We start from the raw sequence: 15,891 nt of genomic DNA on the forward strand, positions 1-15,891 counted from the left end.
AAATACCCTTGAAATTTGTGATCCAGTCTTCAGCAGGGACTGCATATTCAATTATTTCTATTGTTTTCTTTAAAATAGGGGTGATCAATTGTCCTCCAGAATAATGTTGCATTTCGTGTCTCTGCAGCCTGACCTAAATTCACCCAAGCATCATCGCAAATTTCATTTTTTCTTTTAAATAGGGGGCTTTTATAATCTTTCCTCAGGATGCTAATTTGTTCTCTATCTCGTGGTTTTACCTTAGTGCTGTTTTCAGTTCTCTATTCAGCCTGGAGCATTCCCGGTTAAACCATCTGGGGTTATTTTCATGGGTCGTTTTTTCCTTTGGACTGTTAAGTCCTCACTCACTTTAACCATGATATTGTTAAAGGCACTTATAATTAATTGATCTGTTAAGAAGCTATCCAGACAGCTGTCAATATCTTTTTGTTTATTTATTCTTAGTTGATCCATAAAAGTTGTTGGATTTACCCCGGACCATTTAATGCTAACCCCATTAGCTCCCCTTGGCTTAATGTCTGTACCTGAACCCTTGCCCCTGGGTTGCTGAGTCAGGCAAATTAAATAAATTTCTATTGAGCCCACGACTTTAACCGACACAATAAAGTGGTCAATACATGAAGCTGATCTTGCCCCCACATAGGTACATAAAGATGTTTCTCCATCTGGGTTTTCCAAATCTAGAACCATTAAATTATACTTATGGGTAAAATCATTAATTGCTTCCCCATAGTCATCATGCTTAAAGTGCTGAAAACTTTCCCCAAAACAATCATAGAGTCCACATTGTACAACTGATGCAATATCACAAGTTTCAATATTAAAATCACCCGCCCATTTCAGTAAATATTCCCCTCCGAATTCATTTAGAAAATGGTCCATGTCTTTTTCTACTGCCTTAATGATTCTTGATCTAGTACCATCGAAAATATTATTATAAAAATTAATCAAAACTATAGACTGTTTCCCCTCCGATTATAAATAAATCAATTGTTAATACTGTGACTTATTATAGACTTTCTTTAAAATCAGGGTTGAGGTAAGGGCGATTAAAGTTGCTAGACCACCTTTTGGTCTCCCCATTCTAGATGGGGTTGCATTCGTGCATATAACTTGAAAGCCGCTGATAAAAAAAAGTCACAGTAGCCCAGGTTTCCAGGATCATAACCACTGCACTGCCCTCTAAAGTTTTTTTTGCCTTTCTTACCCATTTATTATATACCTGTCATGTACGTAATGATGAATACCTAATGCCTTATACTACCTCATATCTTTGTTTTATAACTGTATACTGTAAAGCGCTATACCTGTCTTGTATGTAATGACGAATACCTAATGCCTTATACTACTTCATATCTGTATGTTTTATAACTGTATACTGTAAAGCGCTCTGATACCCAAAGGGTCACGTTCGCGCTATATAAAACCTTATAAATAAATATAAAAATAAATAAATCTGTACTACTACTACTACTACATTGGAGCGTCTTTTATCTCATGTCATTCTGTGATGTCATTTGATGCCTAAAGTGCTTGGCACATCCTAAAGTGAACCACAGTTTGAACTTCTCAGCAGGCGTTGAAAGTGTATGTGAGCAAAATGTATCTGTGAAGTGCTGACTCTGACAGACTGGAGACCACACCCTCTCTAACAGCAGGTAATTGGCATACCAGTCCAGTGTTCATGCTCAACAGCAACCAGAGCAGGCAGAGGCCAGTTCTCCACCACAAATCCCAGATCACTCCTGACTCACACCACCCGCCCGACACCTCTCTCTAGTGATAGATCTAGAAGGGCGTAGGGCTGTGATAAACAAAAGCAACAGCTCTGGTACTCCTCAATCCAGTCTTTACAGGCAATGCAGACTAATTCAGAGGTTGCCGCGAACCCGTTTTGCCCACCCCCAAAAGATGTCAAGCAAGGTGTGTCATAATAAAATTTGTGTGTTCCCCCAGTAGTATGAGCTGACCACTACCCCGTCATTGTGGTGGCTAATGTGAACTATTAAGGGGCCACTCCAAATCCAACCTCACAGCAGTCTGGTTTCTTGGATCATTAGGCCTCTGACACTCTCAGCGCCTTAGTTTACCCATTTTGGAGGTTCTCTGCAGGTAGAGCATGTGGCAACCATGCAAGGCCTTGTCGCAAGGGGATGCCATACCAACTCAGCCCATGATGCATTAAGCGATTTTAGTACTCAAAGTTTGTCTTTGTAACTTTGTTCAAATGTTAGTCTACCCGCTTCTACAACTGAGTGAATGGGAAAGGAGGGCACAAAGAGAATGTTTCACCGTCTCATAAATCCCCTAATGCATCATTCCTGTCAGAATGGACTCCCTTTTAGTTCAGATTCAGCAGGAGCAACTCACTCCACATCTATAACAAACACATGCAAAGATTAAGCAGTAAGCCAGAGAAAAGGGGAAATGGGATGAAAGATAGAGATAGTGGAACATCACCCTAATGGGTTTTTCCAACTCATTTGGGGGGGTTCTGCTACACTTGACTTCTTTTAGGTTCACCTTCAATGGAAATAACTGTTTAAACATGAATACTAAAATGTAAAATGTAAACATCCTCTTTCACTTTATAGATCACACTATGTGCCAGACTTGAACGTTATAGATAGCTCTATCTTTCAGTCTTCTAAGTGAATGGTAGCTCTCTTACAGGGTATAGAGTAGATTTAGTCTCGCACTAGAAAGAAAATCTTAGTAACTTCATTGGATTCCTTGCATCATAATTCTCAAGTGTATATATTTAAACTTTATTGGTATACCCTGTGAATCTAATGTATTCTAATATCGTCTGTTGAACTCTAACAAACAGATATTCTGTAACTAGCATTGCTTTAAGCAAATTCCCAAACCTTGTGAATTAAAATGCTTTGAAAGTTCTAAAAATGGGAAAACACAAAATGTTATATACATGCAGCAACTTACAGTTACAGATGCAACAACAGATCCCCTTTCATCTCGTCATAATCATTGGATTTCTTCTCCAGTTCCTCCTGCATCATTCCACAGTCTCAAGAAAGATAATCCTGGCTCGATTGGTGTAAAACCAGTCCACCCACCTTTTTACTCCTGCTGTATGGTTTGAAAGTTATGCTCAGATTGATTAATTTTTTGTAGATGTATCTCAAGTTCCATATTTTGTTAAGGATTGTTTTAATTTTGACTTCATATATTTTATTTCACCTAAAATGTTGCTCTACATGAGTTTTTAATTAGAGCTACTTTTCCTTATCTTGTTTTATCTAATAATTGTCATTATTGTGTTGTTTATTGCTATGATCGATGATGTGTGGTGTAAAACTAATATGCAGTTGATATCACATTAGCAACCATGTGAAAATAAGTCTTCCTTGCAGAATTGATGAACCACTATGTTTCTGAAGTCTTTTTGTGAACTGAATGACTACAACTGTAAGTGACTGTTTGTCCACCTCCAGGTTTTCTGTTGAGTTAGTAGGTTTTTACCCATGTTGATGCATTAACTGCCTACTGCAAGTAGTTAGAAACTGAATGTTGCCTGTTCTGAACTTTTCATTGTCTCAGAAATATACTGAAGGTAATCAAAATGTTAAAAGCATTATTATGTATGTTATTTATGTACATCTCCTTTATCTCAGTTACTGGAGCGTGTTAAGATGCAGTTGGCTTCTTTTCTTGAAGATCCGCAGTATCAAGATCAGCACTCTTTGCACATAGAGATCATAAGGACCTTCGGAAGAGTTGGGCCCAATGCTGAGCCTCGGTTCAGAGATGAATGTAAGTTCTAACATACTCGGAAGTTTGGCAGTATGCTGACTCTATGTAAATTAAAATGCAAACATTAATACAAATTGTTGATAAAATATTTTCTGAAAAGTATCATAGTCTGATGTGGTGACTGAGTAGGCTACATGCACAACATAACTCAATTCCTGTGTTTTCATGAAATTTTAGTAGTGTGCAGCCTTCTTCCAGCGAAACATCCGGAGGGCCAGCTATGAGCGGTCACAGGTACCTAGTACTGAAAAAGTCAAAACACCTACTGACATTAGCAAGAATTATTGGGATGGGGAAATGGAATGTAGAAGTCGCTAAGCATGTTGGTTTCACCTGCATGAAATCTATTGTTTTTCATATAAATATCAAAAGGGGCTTACATCTCACACTTGCTTTTCATAGGTTCTTGTGCTTTCCCCTTACTTATTTTTTCTCAGTTTCTGTTGGCTTCGCATACTACTTCCTTCTGTTTCTCTTATCAGTATCCCCTATGTACTGTTTTCATCCGCTTTGGTGGAACTTTTTTTAAGCTGTCAGCACCTCTGCATGTTTTGTGGGAAGCCAAACACTCTGATCCCAATGCTCACTCACCAGTCCTTCCCGGGGCAGAAGCAAGGACCCACTCTAGTGCTCCCTTCTGTTTGTAAACCGAGCAGCGCACTCACCAGTCCCCCCGGGGCCAAAGCAGGACCCACTCTAGTTCTCTGTTTTGTTTGGATACTGAGCAACAATTTTGGCCTCCAGCGTGTGCAGATCTCCAGGTACCCCACGGCAGCCGATAATAGATCTTTCTGTCCTAGTCATTTCTTTGTATTCCCAATTTTGTAGCCCAGCATTTATAACTGAAAAGGTGGTCTATGGGGCGATCGTGGGGAGATCATTTTTAACATGTTACTTCTAAACAGGTCTCAAGTCGTTTCATGTTAGCTGTGATAGGTCATGTCGTCTGGTTCTTTCTTTGTATTGTTTTATTTTTTTACCAGAATTCTTAATGAAGGGGCTAGCACTCTGTGTGACCTATGGCATAATATTTCCATTGCATTGTGCCTCGACTAATACATATCTAGCTATCCTAGTGCCAGACTGAACAAATGACTCCATGTTTTACCGGTAAAGACTAGGCTGTGAGCTGGAAAGAGATTCACAGCATTAGAAACTTAATTTAACCTCTGAAGCACCAAGATAGAAATATGTCCCATGTCTTCCTGGCAAGGCTACTTGCAAATTTAGTTGATAATGGCTACTTTTTTTTGTGAGGAAAACATGGCGGCCGCCGGCTAGAGCGGACCGCACGCACCAGGCAGCGCTCTTACAACCTCGCTGCAGAGAGACGCCAAAACGTTTTTTTTCCGTATGAAGCTGTTTTTCTGTACCTGACCTGACCCGCACGAGGCTGGTAAAGTGATCGGAAAAGCGGCATTTTGAACACTGAAGGTCCAGCTATCGGCGAATGTGTCTAGAGTATTGCTGTCTCCCCGGCACCCGCCCCTCACCCGACCTGGTGGCGGGCAGCCGTGGAGCTTCGACGCGGCCGGGCGGCCGCAGTTAGAGGGGGCCTGAGAGGATTCTCTATAGGCGGTGGCGGTGGGAGAGGGCTCCGACGCTCGCTGTCAGCGGGACACCTGTCTTCAGAGTTAAACGTCGAGGTGAGATGCAAAGAAGCGGTAAGAAGCTCTCACCTGGAGATATCAAACTCTAACCTGGAAAGTAATACAGTTAGCTCTGAGGGGGTATGGGAGACAGCTAGAGGGGATTAGAAAAAAGGGGACCCCTATATGTAATCTTAGCACCTGCTATACATAGGGAACAAACAGAGTTAGGGAAAGTCTATAGCTAAGTGACACATACCAATTGTACTTAAGTTAATACAGTCTAGATATATAATTGAAAATAGAAAGTCCAACTGTATAATGATAGTCTCCAAACATTGGAAATTTCTGTTATAATTTTATTAGTATGTATTATTCATATCAATCAATTTTTTTGGGAGAAATTACATATTTTATATAGTTTTTTGGTGTATTTCTCTTTTGTTTTTGTTTTTTTAGGATTATATTTCAATATAACAAATAGTCAATTAAAAACATATTAGAAAAAGGACAAAACCAATAGACATAAAGCTGAATGCATTGTTGAAGGCAAAGCGGTAGATGTCACACAACGCGCGTTTCGGCTCTTGAGCCTTCCTCAGGTTACCGTCTACTGCTCTATGGATTATAAAAAACATATCTTAATATTTTTACATCACAAAACCAAAATATTTACAGTGGACTTAAATATATACACATAATATATACATTCTTGTTTAGCTAAGTGTCTTCATATGAACAGCAAGGAAAAGACATGAATAGGATAATATAACTTCATCTATATGGCAGAGGCAGAAGCATATAACACATTTGACTCGTGTATACATCTGTTGCACAAATTTCATACAATTATATCCTCAAGAGTGTTATTTCTCTTCTTAATTATTCAAACAGTCTATGCATCCGAAGAGGAAGGTTATATATTTCATAACTGTAGCAGGTACATAAGGATCTCAGGTTCTTATATGTTCAGATAACATTCAGTAATTTGATATTTGAAAAAGAACCTTGTCATAGAAACTGTAACACTGGCGTTAAGGTCTCAATGTCTGTTATGTAACATAGACCCTCTATGATGTAACAGTTTGAATAATCACTGTCATAGACACTCAAAACACCCTCAAATATAATCTAATGACTGACTCGCTGTAGAGTAAGTTTTTGATACCCGTTGATATTCCAGTAGTGACATAGTTGCATAAGCATAGTATATTATTTTTAATTGGGTCTATAGTCGATTTTACATACTAAACTGTTGGTGTCATATGCAAAGCGCTGATCCAGATAACTAGGCGCTTATATATAGATGTCCAACTTTGGAATTCAACTTGTTACGAGATCTATACTATAGCTATTTTGAAAAAGATAATACCATACTTATGGTTGTTGCTAATAATTTTATTCATACTTACAAAATAAGGGCGAACTCTGATCTGGTTGTTAACTCAGATGTAATTGGTGCATCTTTATTGAAAATCTCTTATCTATAAAATTAGAGTTGTAGCGTATTCATTAGTATATTAATAATTAGACATCCAAATTTGATATTACAATGAGCACTTGGTGATTAGTTACAGCCTATTCCATAAGCAGTTATCATGCCTATACTTAAATAAGGGAACATTTTATTGAAAAAGATTCCTTATACCTTGAGGAAATAGTAGATGTCATAAATCTAGTTGATGGATAACGATGATGGCTACAAATCACTAGTGTGGATCCTGTTCGTTTTATACAGTATTTATGATACTCAATATAGTGTAGATATGGACTGTCTGGATAGAAGAGAATAGAAATAAGAAGTATTTAGAAAAGCATTAATTTCAAGAACATAGGTCGATATAAAAATAAAAATATACAGCGTGTTTAAATTGTAAATAAAGCTTACTAAAGGTTCTATACCTTATCTGGAGGTTTATAGTAAATGACGATAGTGATGATACATGATAAAATCAGCAAACAAGACCAGTCAAGTTCTGTAATTAAAGCATATATATACAAAAGTATATTAGCAGGGATGCTCAGACTAAGCGACATTTGTGTCTATGAAGTACGATTTTATAATGTTGATTCAAACCATAAACTTCTTCGTTTACCTGGTCTTATATGGAAAAACGATTTCCAGGAGTAGGATCTGTCTAACTGATGACATTCATGTAGTCATATCTAAAAATGAAGATATATACAAGGAGAGTTTAATAAACTACCCGTTTTCCATGATTCTGTGAAGAAAGAAGTGTCTCATTGTATGATGGACCGTTTAGTGTGACAAGAGCTTCTTAATCTCTAATTGCGTAATTTTCCTTTTACAAAAGGTCCCGGAATTGTAGTAGCTTAATCAGTATGGTACTCCCATTGTGTATTTAAGCACAATTGTATTTGGATATGCCCTTAGTAACATTAGGTTGAAAGTTAGTAGGGCGCACCTTTGCAGGTTGAGACCAATACCATGAGTCAGCGAGATATGCGACCGTAGCTGTTAGGCGTCTCCTAAGGGGAGGGGCTAGAGGTTTCTACCCCTCAATATATAATCATTTCTTTAAGCGTCCTAGATTGAAAGACGGAAACGCACCGTGCCGTGTTCAAGCCGGCATTACGAAACTGAGAAAACTCGGCCCCTTTAAAGTATTCTCTCACTTCTTTAAACGTCCCAGATTAAAAGAAGGAAGCGCACCGTGCCGTGTTAAAACCGGCATTACGAAACTAAGAAAACTCGGCCCCTTTATAGTATTCTCTCACCTGTGATGACACGCTGATAGTGTTCAACTCCCGGTATTTACACGAATTGGCCGTCTGTGCGTTAGATCGCTCAGAGTTATCAGCCGCTTCATCGGAGTTGGCTGCTTTATGTAGTCCAGCTGGCTTCAATTGGAGGGCATAGACCGATGGATATAAAGATAGGACTGAGAACTAACAGAAATAGTAGATTCACTACGTTAGTATCTGGAGATGGAAATAGACATGGGACTCTAAATAACCCGAGGTAACGAGAATGGTGGACACATTTCGCTGGTATTTAGAAATATAACTGTTAAACTATATGTGATCAGCGATTGACGATAAATGAAAGAAAACTGAGAATTAGATTTGAATTAAAGTTTTAGTAAATGGGAAAATTGGAAAAGGATAAATAAATAAAAATAAGAAATATATATATATATATATATTAGCAATGTTATTAATATGAGATGTTTAAGGAATAGTGGATATTCGATATTCAGTATTACTTAAAGGAAACAAGTAACTTTAAAATAATTACTAACCCGGAATATAGAAAAAAATAATAACAGACATGAAAATCTTATGTAGGAATTGGTTAAAAGGTGATTAGATTACCCAGGGATAAGGTTACAGATGTAAGACAACCAGAGGTATGCTTCCAATGGAATCGCTGTTCTAGTGTGTTTTTATTTAACACGAGTCCTATATTCCCAGTATGTCACCATGTTACTTGTGTGGTGTAGTTTTAGATATTTAGCTGAGCATGTGCTCTAAATTATTTATACCACAGGTAAAGATCTCTTAATATAGGGGCCATCATGTTCAATGTGTGAATAATCCATATTTAGAATTCCATTTTATTATATGATCGCTTGATCCCAAGGGATCTCAGAGTTTAATCCATTATTCACAGTATTAAGCATGAATATATGGTAGACTTCTCGCTTTTTTCTTATTTTGTCACAGCAGAGCCCTGCTGTGGATACAATTTTTTCCAGTATATACCAACGTATCTCATCTGGTGAGTGTCGTTTTTCTACATAGTGACTTACCAAAGGAGGAGTCATTTTTTGTGTGCGAATAGCTGATCGGTGCTCAGTTAATCTAGTATTCATACAACGAGAGGTTTCCCCTACATATGCCTTTTGGCATGGGCATAAGAGCACATAAATCAAGTTTTTGGTTTTACAGTTTGTCATGCCCTTATTTGCAACAGTAATTCCATTGTAGCAGAAAGAACTGCTCTCTATAAGACAGCTAGAGGGGGACAGTCACAACCTCGCATCACAAGAAGCAAAGCCAGGGCTGGTTACAGAGGGGCCAAAGTAGGGAAAGCAGGGAAAGCACACAAACTACAAGCCCCAGAGTGCAATGTGGGGGAGGGCATAGCAAAGGAGCAGGATTTGGGACCGAAAGCAGGAGTGGTGGAACCAAGAAGACCTGCATCAAGCCAATGTGCAAAAAATACTAAGCAGACAATGCAACGAAAAACAAACCCGTAACAGACCCTAAAGCCATAACTCCTTCGTTACGGTCATTTTTCAAGCCCATACCCCAGATCTTGCAAATCTCACAAGACATGGCTACGTCCGGAGAGCAAATTAATCCACAAGATAAATCAAAAGTTACCACGGAGGCAGGAGGAGATCTTACTCAGAGTGTTTCTGAGACACTATCTCCGGATTTGATAGAAACTATTACACAAGCCCCTGAATCAACACTAACCGTAGAGGACGGAGCGGAGTCCCTCCCGAGAACAAGCTTTGTTAGAGAATCACCCACCCTCCGTGAAGAGCTAGAATTGGGTAATTGGCAGGGAGAACCTGGAGTGAGCAGCACCCTTGAGGCGTTGGTGGGATCGATTACAGCGATGAGACAAGAAATTAGACACGATTTCACAGTCCCTAAAGCCAATCAAGCAGATATAAGAGCATCCTGCGATATCTTAGAGAAAAAAGTGGACGGTCTGTATGAAAGAACAGAGACACTAGAATGCTCCGTGGGAGCAATGGCCTCCAACCTTGAATCAGCAAGAGCCAAAATCAACACTCTCCAGAAGGATGGAGAGAGTATGCGGGATCGAATTGAGGTGTTGGAAAATTATTCCAGACGAAACAATATCCGAATTTTGAAGATTCCGGAGGGGAAAGAGGGGAGTGACCTTAAGAGTTTCATAGTTACATTATTGAGGGAATCTCTTAATCTGGAAGAGTCCGCAGAGTCCCTCGAAAAAGACATACAGCGGATACATCGAGACCCATTTCGCCTGAACCCCGCCAGAAGTAAACCCCGGAAAGTACTAGTTAACTTTCTGACATATGCGCTAAAAGAAAGGGTTCTAAATCTTGCGCTAAAGGCCAAAACCACACAGGGCCCTGACTTCCCTTTCGAGATCCGCTCAGATCTTTCCAAAACCACACTTGACAGACAGTGGGAGTTAGGACAGCGCATGGAAAAGTTTAGATCATTGGGCGCTAACGTTCAGATGAGATTCCCCGCATACTTAAAAATCATGTACATCAACAAAATGCATAACATCGCTCTATACAGGATGCAGATGATCTGCTGCAAAATATACAAGATCACGTGCAGGCTCAGAAAGCAAAATAACCTAGTATAAGAAGGCTAAAAATCTAAAACAGTTCAGACAGTAGACCACTAAAAAAAAATAAAAAAAAAGTAGGGAGGGAAAACTGAATTAAAAAGGAAGGGAAAAAAAACCCTTATTGACCAAATATAGTAAAGCATATAAATACATACATACAAACATATAATCATCACTATGAACAAAATACTATAGAATAAGGAAAAAAAAAATATATATATATATATACAACACGACAAAAGAAAAAAATTTAAAGCAGGGGAAAGGTAAATATATAAAACGGGGAAAAATATTGAAATCAAAAAACAAAAACAATTAAATTTAAAAAAAAATTTAAAAAAAGGAAAAAAAAATTCTAAATGAAGACTAAGATTTAAAAATATTTTAGAAAGGTTTCCTCATAGGAGAAAAAAAAAAAAAAAAGGATAAACAATGGAGTAGCTAATCCTTACACGGGTTGATAACAGCCCCAGATTTAATAAGGCATCTGCAGCTGAGGAAATAGGAGCAAGCTGCAATTGGCGTAAAGGTGGCTAGTCATAAGGCCACAGTAAGTAGGGGGGGTTTTCCTAGGGGGGTAGAGGGGTGGGGGGACAGAGGGGGTGATAACATAAAAAGTCCTTACAAGCCAAAACAAAATTGTACTCTAGCGTCTCCTTTTGACTTAAATTTGACCTTCATAACCTTAAGTGTAGCATTTACTGGAACTAAAGGGGAAAAAAAAAACTATTATGAAGGAAGGTGAGGGCGACAGGGAAATAACAAGATGACATCATATCATTATTTATCTTGGAACGTTAACGGGTTACGAGTGAAGGGCAGAAGGGAGCGCATCTTTCAATACTTAAGGGATTCCCAGGCACAGATAATTGTCCTTCAGGAGTCACACCTAATTAAGTCAGAAGCCGAACAGATACTAAAGAAACATAAATGGATTGACAATTTCTGCTCTACAGACCACAACGCAAATACCAGGGGGATAATTATACTTTTTAAGAAATCAGCCAAAGCCCAAATATTAGAATACAAAGAAGACTACTCAGGGAGATGGTTGATAGTCAGAGTCTCGCTAGATGGCCAAATTCGCACTCTGGTGGGCTACTACGGTCCTAATGTAGACGATCCGTCGCACCTAGACGCAGTAAGGAATCATTTGACAGTAATGCAGGACCCAGTGATCTGGATGGGTGACTTTAACATCGTACTTAATACCAAACTAGATAAATCCACAAGATCTAAAATTCCTAGCTCACCTAAATCAAGGCAAACTCTGATCACAATAATGAAACATCTTGGCTTGGCAGACCTCTGGAGAGAAAAAATGGGTAATAAAATGGGGGTCTCCTTTCGAAATGGTCGGTTTAAACATAAGTCAAGAATCGACTATGCTTTTTTTAGTTACTCATTAAAAGACACCCTGCTAACAATAGACTACCTTCCTTCACACCTCTCAGACCATTCCGCACTATATTTTTCTATGAAGTCAGATAATAAAACCGCATTCACAACGTGGTCTTTTGATCGCACACTCTTGCTTGAGGAGGAGGAGGTCAAGCTCTTAGTACAAGAGTCTTTAACCTTCTTTGACTTAAACCTGGGCTCCTCAAACCTCGCGATGGTCTGGGAAACGTTTAAAGCCTACTTGAGAGGTCAGATTACTAACAGGGCCTCGTACAGGCGAAAAATATATAGAGCGAAAATAGCTAATTTGGAGCAGGAAATGAGACTAATAGAACTAAACACCGATAAGCGCTTGGCAAGTCCACAAGAACAGACAAGCTTAGCTGAAAAGAAGTCACAATTAGAGGGGATCTTACAAGAAAGGCTTAATAAAAGATGGGAAGCAAGTAAGATATCACATTTCGAATTCGGTGAGACAGCCGGTAAAGTCCTGGCTTGGAAAATAAAATCAGACAAAGCCCTTAAATATATCAAAGAGATTCAGGTAGAGGGAGAAATAACAGTAAGAACATCTAATTCAGATATTGGCAATGCCTTTCATGATTTCTTTGAACTAATCTACAAAGAAGATCTCCCTAACAATCCGGGGGCGAGGGAAAATTGGTTCAAAGAAATTCTGTTACCTGCCCTTTCAATGTCACAGAGTAAAGCTCTAGAGACTGACATTACAGAGGAAGAGGTGAGGACAGCAATACGGCACTCCAATAAAGGGAAGGCGGCAGGCCCAGACGGTCTCCCAGGTGAGGTATATAGAGCTCTGGAAGAAGCTATAACCCCGGTCCTGTGTGGTTTATTTAATGACATCTTAATAGAGGGACACCCAATACCGAAATCATGGGGGGAGGCGACAATTGTCCTTATCCCCAAACCAGGCAAATCGCCTAGGGACTGTGGATCTTATCGACCCATATCCCTCCTCAACAACGACTATAACATTTTTACCACTATACTAACAACCAGACTGAGCAGCGTAATACCTAGCCTAATACACCATGATCAAAAGGGCTTCATTAAAGGGAGGCAACTTTCAGAACTAACACACGATCTGATAGGAGCCATAGACATCGCATCCGCCTTCTCCCTACCCCTGGCCACGCTCACACTAGACGCAACCAAGGCGTTTGATCGGGTTAACTGGCCTTATTTAGAAGACGTCCTTACAAAATTTAACTTTGGAAAAAGATTTTGTAAAGCAATATTTCAGCTATATAGTGCTCCTTCAGCCAAGCTCCTGGTTAACGGCATCTTGACTGAGGCATTTCAAATCACCAGAGGCACTAGACAGGGCTGCCCGCTCTCCCCACTCCTTTTTAATCTATATATCGAGCCATTTGCTCAGGTTTTGCGAGCTGAAGCGAATATTCCATCATTTCGTTTTGGGGAGTGGGAGAGACGGGTTGCACTATACGCTGACGACATCCTGATCTTAACATCTGACCCAAAAAACGCATTACCCATAGTTATTCAGCGAGCGAAAGAATTTGGACTTATCTCCGGGTATGACATCAACTCGAGCAAGACGGAAATCATGACCTGGAACATTCCAGAAAAACACCTGGGTATTAATGTTTCACCATCTATGAGGTACCTAGGAATCCGAGTTACCCAGGATGTGGGCAACATTTGTCAAACCAATCTCGACAGAATCTATAAAGAGACAAAAAAGCTGCTGAAAACTTGGACACACTTACCACTCTCGATATTAGGTCGAGTAAATTTAGTTAAAATGTGCATCCTCCCCAAATACACTTTTATATTTAGTACCATCCCTTTGGCTTTTGATCCCAAGGCAATAGAAAAAAGTCAGCAAGAAATCAACTCCTTTCTTTGGAATTATAAGTCAACAAGAATTGCTTGGAAGAAGCTCAGGAGGAAAAGGGAGAAAGGTGGTCTGGCTCTGCCTGACCTAATGTACTATGGGTGGGCATTTAAAATGACACATTCGAGGATGCTTTTAAAAACCCCAACAAACCTCTTGGATGGATCAATGTACAAAGCCATGTTAATCGGAGCAGATTTACCATCAGACGGATTTATGTCCAAATTTGCCAGTCAAAAATTCTTCAAAAAAATCAAACTTAAAATACTACAATCCTTGTGTAAGACATGGCTCAGTATAAGGAAGAAACTCGGGCTATCATACTACTCTAACTTTGCCCCAATTTGGGATTCACCCGGGCTCCCATTTTACATGAGAGATAGTCTGTCAGTTGTACTTGAACAAGCAGGGATTATAAGATGGGGACAGCTAGTAAACGAAGGATTTCTAATCACATGGGATGAGTTAAAAGATCAAGTTGGCCCCAGGCTGTCTAGATTTAAATATATGCAGCTGGATAGCTGGACAAGGGCCCAGCGAAAAAAAGACAAAAATTTGGGGAATGTAAGCCCCTTAGAACAACAACTAGTGGAGAAACCAATCGGGAAAAGAGAGGTAGCATTCTGGTACTGGCAACTGCTTGAAGAAATTGACGGAGAATTCTCTCTCCCAGACCAATTGTGGGGGGCAGTAATGGGCTCTCATAATGAGGAGACGTGGCAAACCTCTTTTGCACTTTTGTATAAGATTGTTAAACCCTCGTGGTTAAGAAGAAACCACCTTTTTACTGTACATCGTGCATACATTACGCCACTTAAACTTTCCAAATTTCTTCCGGTCAAAAAATGCAATAAATGCAATGTCACAGGAGCATCAGATGTACATATGTTTTTCGAATGCCCTGACATAAGGCGGTTTTGGTCAGAAGTGGAGGCAACTCTAAATTCCATTATGAATACATTACTCTCAATCACACTACCACTTATCATTTTTGGTTTGGACATCAACATCACAGGGAAAGCAAGGTCATTCCTTTTCTATGCTATCTTGCTGGCTAGAAGGCAAATATGTATACAATGGCTGGAGAAAGCAGCCCCTCTGCACTCTGCATGGCTTACATCATTATATGAAACATCTAAATCAGACCTTAATAGATCAGGCAGTAGGCGTAATTTGACATTCTGGGAATTGCTTATCGATTGGAGATAGAATCTGGGGGGGTTTTTTTGTTGGGTTTTTTTTGTTTGTTTTTTCCCCCGGGTCCTATGATTATGCCGATAATACTCCCTGGACTGGATATAGCCTCGTTCCGACATTGGTCCTACTGGTGGTAACGCACCTAGATGGAGTCAGTTGATTGCCTCGTATTTTTGGGGTTTTATCTCCCACCCATTACACGCTCGAGTCCAGGCAATGGTTCGAGGGGACTTCTGAGAGGACCCTAAGGGAAGGACTCGCTAGGTGGTTGGTATCTTCCCAAATGGAGGTAATGGCAAATGAGGACAATAAAAAAATTAAAAAAAAATAATGGCTACTTTTAACAACCTGCCATTTTTGAATTGTAGGAGCTCAAATTTTGGCAATTGGACCTTTATTTCACTGTGATCCATTTAAACTTGTATCCAAAGTAATGTGAATGACTAGGTTTTCTTTTGCAAAGAGAAAGAATGGGCGTTTTCTTACTGTTTAAACACCTGGAATGTATGTAGGGGTGTAAAGCAGGCCCCTGCAGCCCAGTGGTCCCCAACCCTCCAGTGGGTTCTATTCAGTCCAAGGCCATTAAATATCTCTGTGATATGGGAGACACAGAGGGCACCGTCATTTTGCACCACGCACTGAATGCACAGAAGAGATGCCTTGTTGTACTGGGCCTAGCTTGGCAGAGTTCTCTTTCACAGGGGCATCCGAGCTGTACATCACAC

At 39.6% G+C, this 15,891-nt stretch overlaps 1 protein-coding gene and 1 long non-coding RNA gene across 10 annotated transcripts in view; one reads left to right on the forward strand and one right to left on the reverse strand.

The window, feature by feature from the left end:
* RELCH (RAB11 binding and LisH domain, coiled-coil and HEAT repeat containing) overlaps positions 1–15,891 on the forward strand; it is an 878,561-nt gene that overhangs the window by 785,437 nt on the left and 77,233 nt on the right. For all 9 annotated transcript variants that reach the window (XM_078687764.1, XM_078687757.1, XM_078687759.1 and 6 more), the window contains one exon: positions 3,636–3,774. In XM_078687764.1, coding sequence (XP_078543890.1) covers positions 3,636–3,774 — 139 coding nt within the window. The remainder of the gene's footprint in view (positions 1–3,635; positions 3,775–15,891) is intronic.
* LOC144827464 (uncharacterized) lies at positions 5,641–8,238 on the reverse strand. The gene is made up of 5 exons (XR_013610199.1): positions 8,103–8,238; positions 7,460–7,529; positions 7,266–7,339; positions 7,012–7,138; positions 5,641–5,981 (listed from the first exon to the last, which is right to left on the reverse strand). It is a non-coding gene; the product is annotated as an uncharacterized LOC144827464 (long non-coding RNA).

The sequence above is a fragment of the Lissotriton helveticus genome, chromosome 4_1, assembly GCF_964261635.1.
Source record: "Lissotriton helveticus chromosome 4_1, aLisHel1.1, whole genome shotgun sequence".
Lineage (NCBI taxonomy): Eukaryota > Metazoa > Chordata > Amphibia > Caudata > Salamandridae > Lissotriton > Lissotriton helveticus.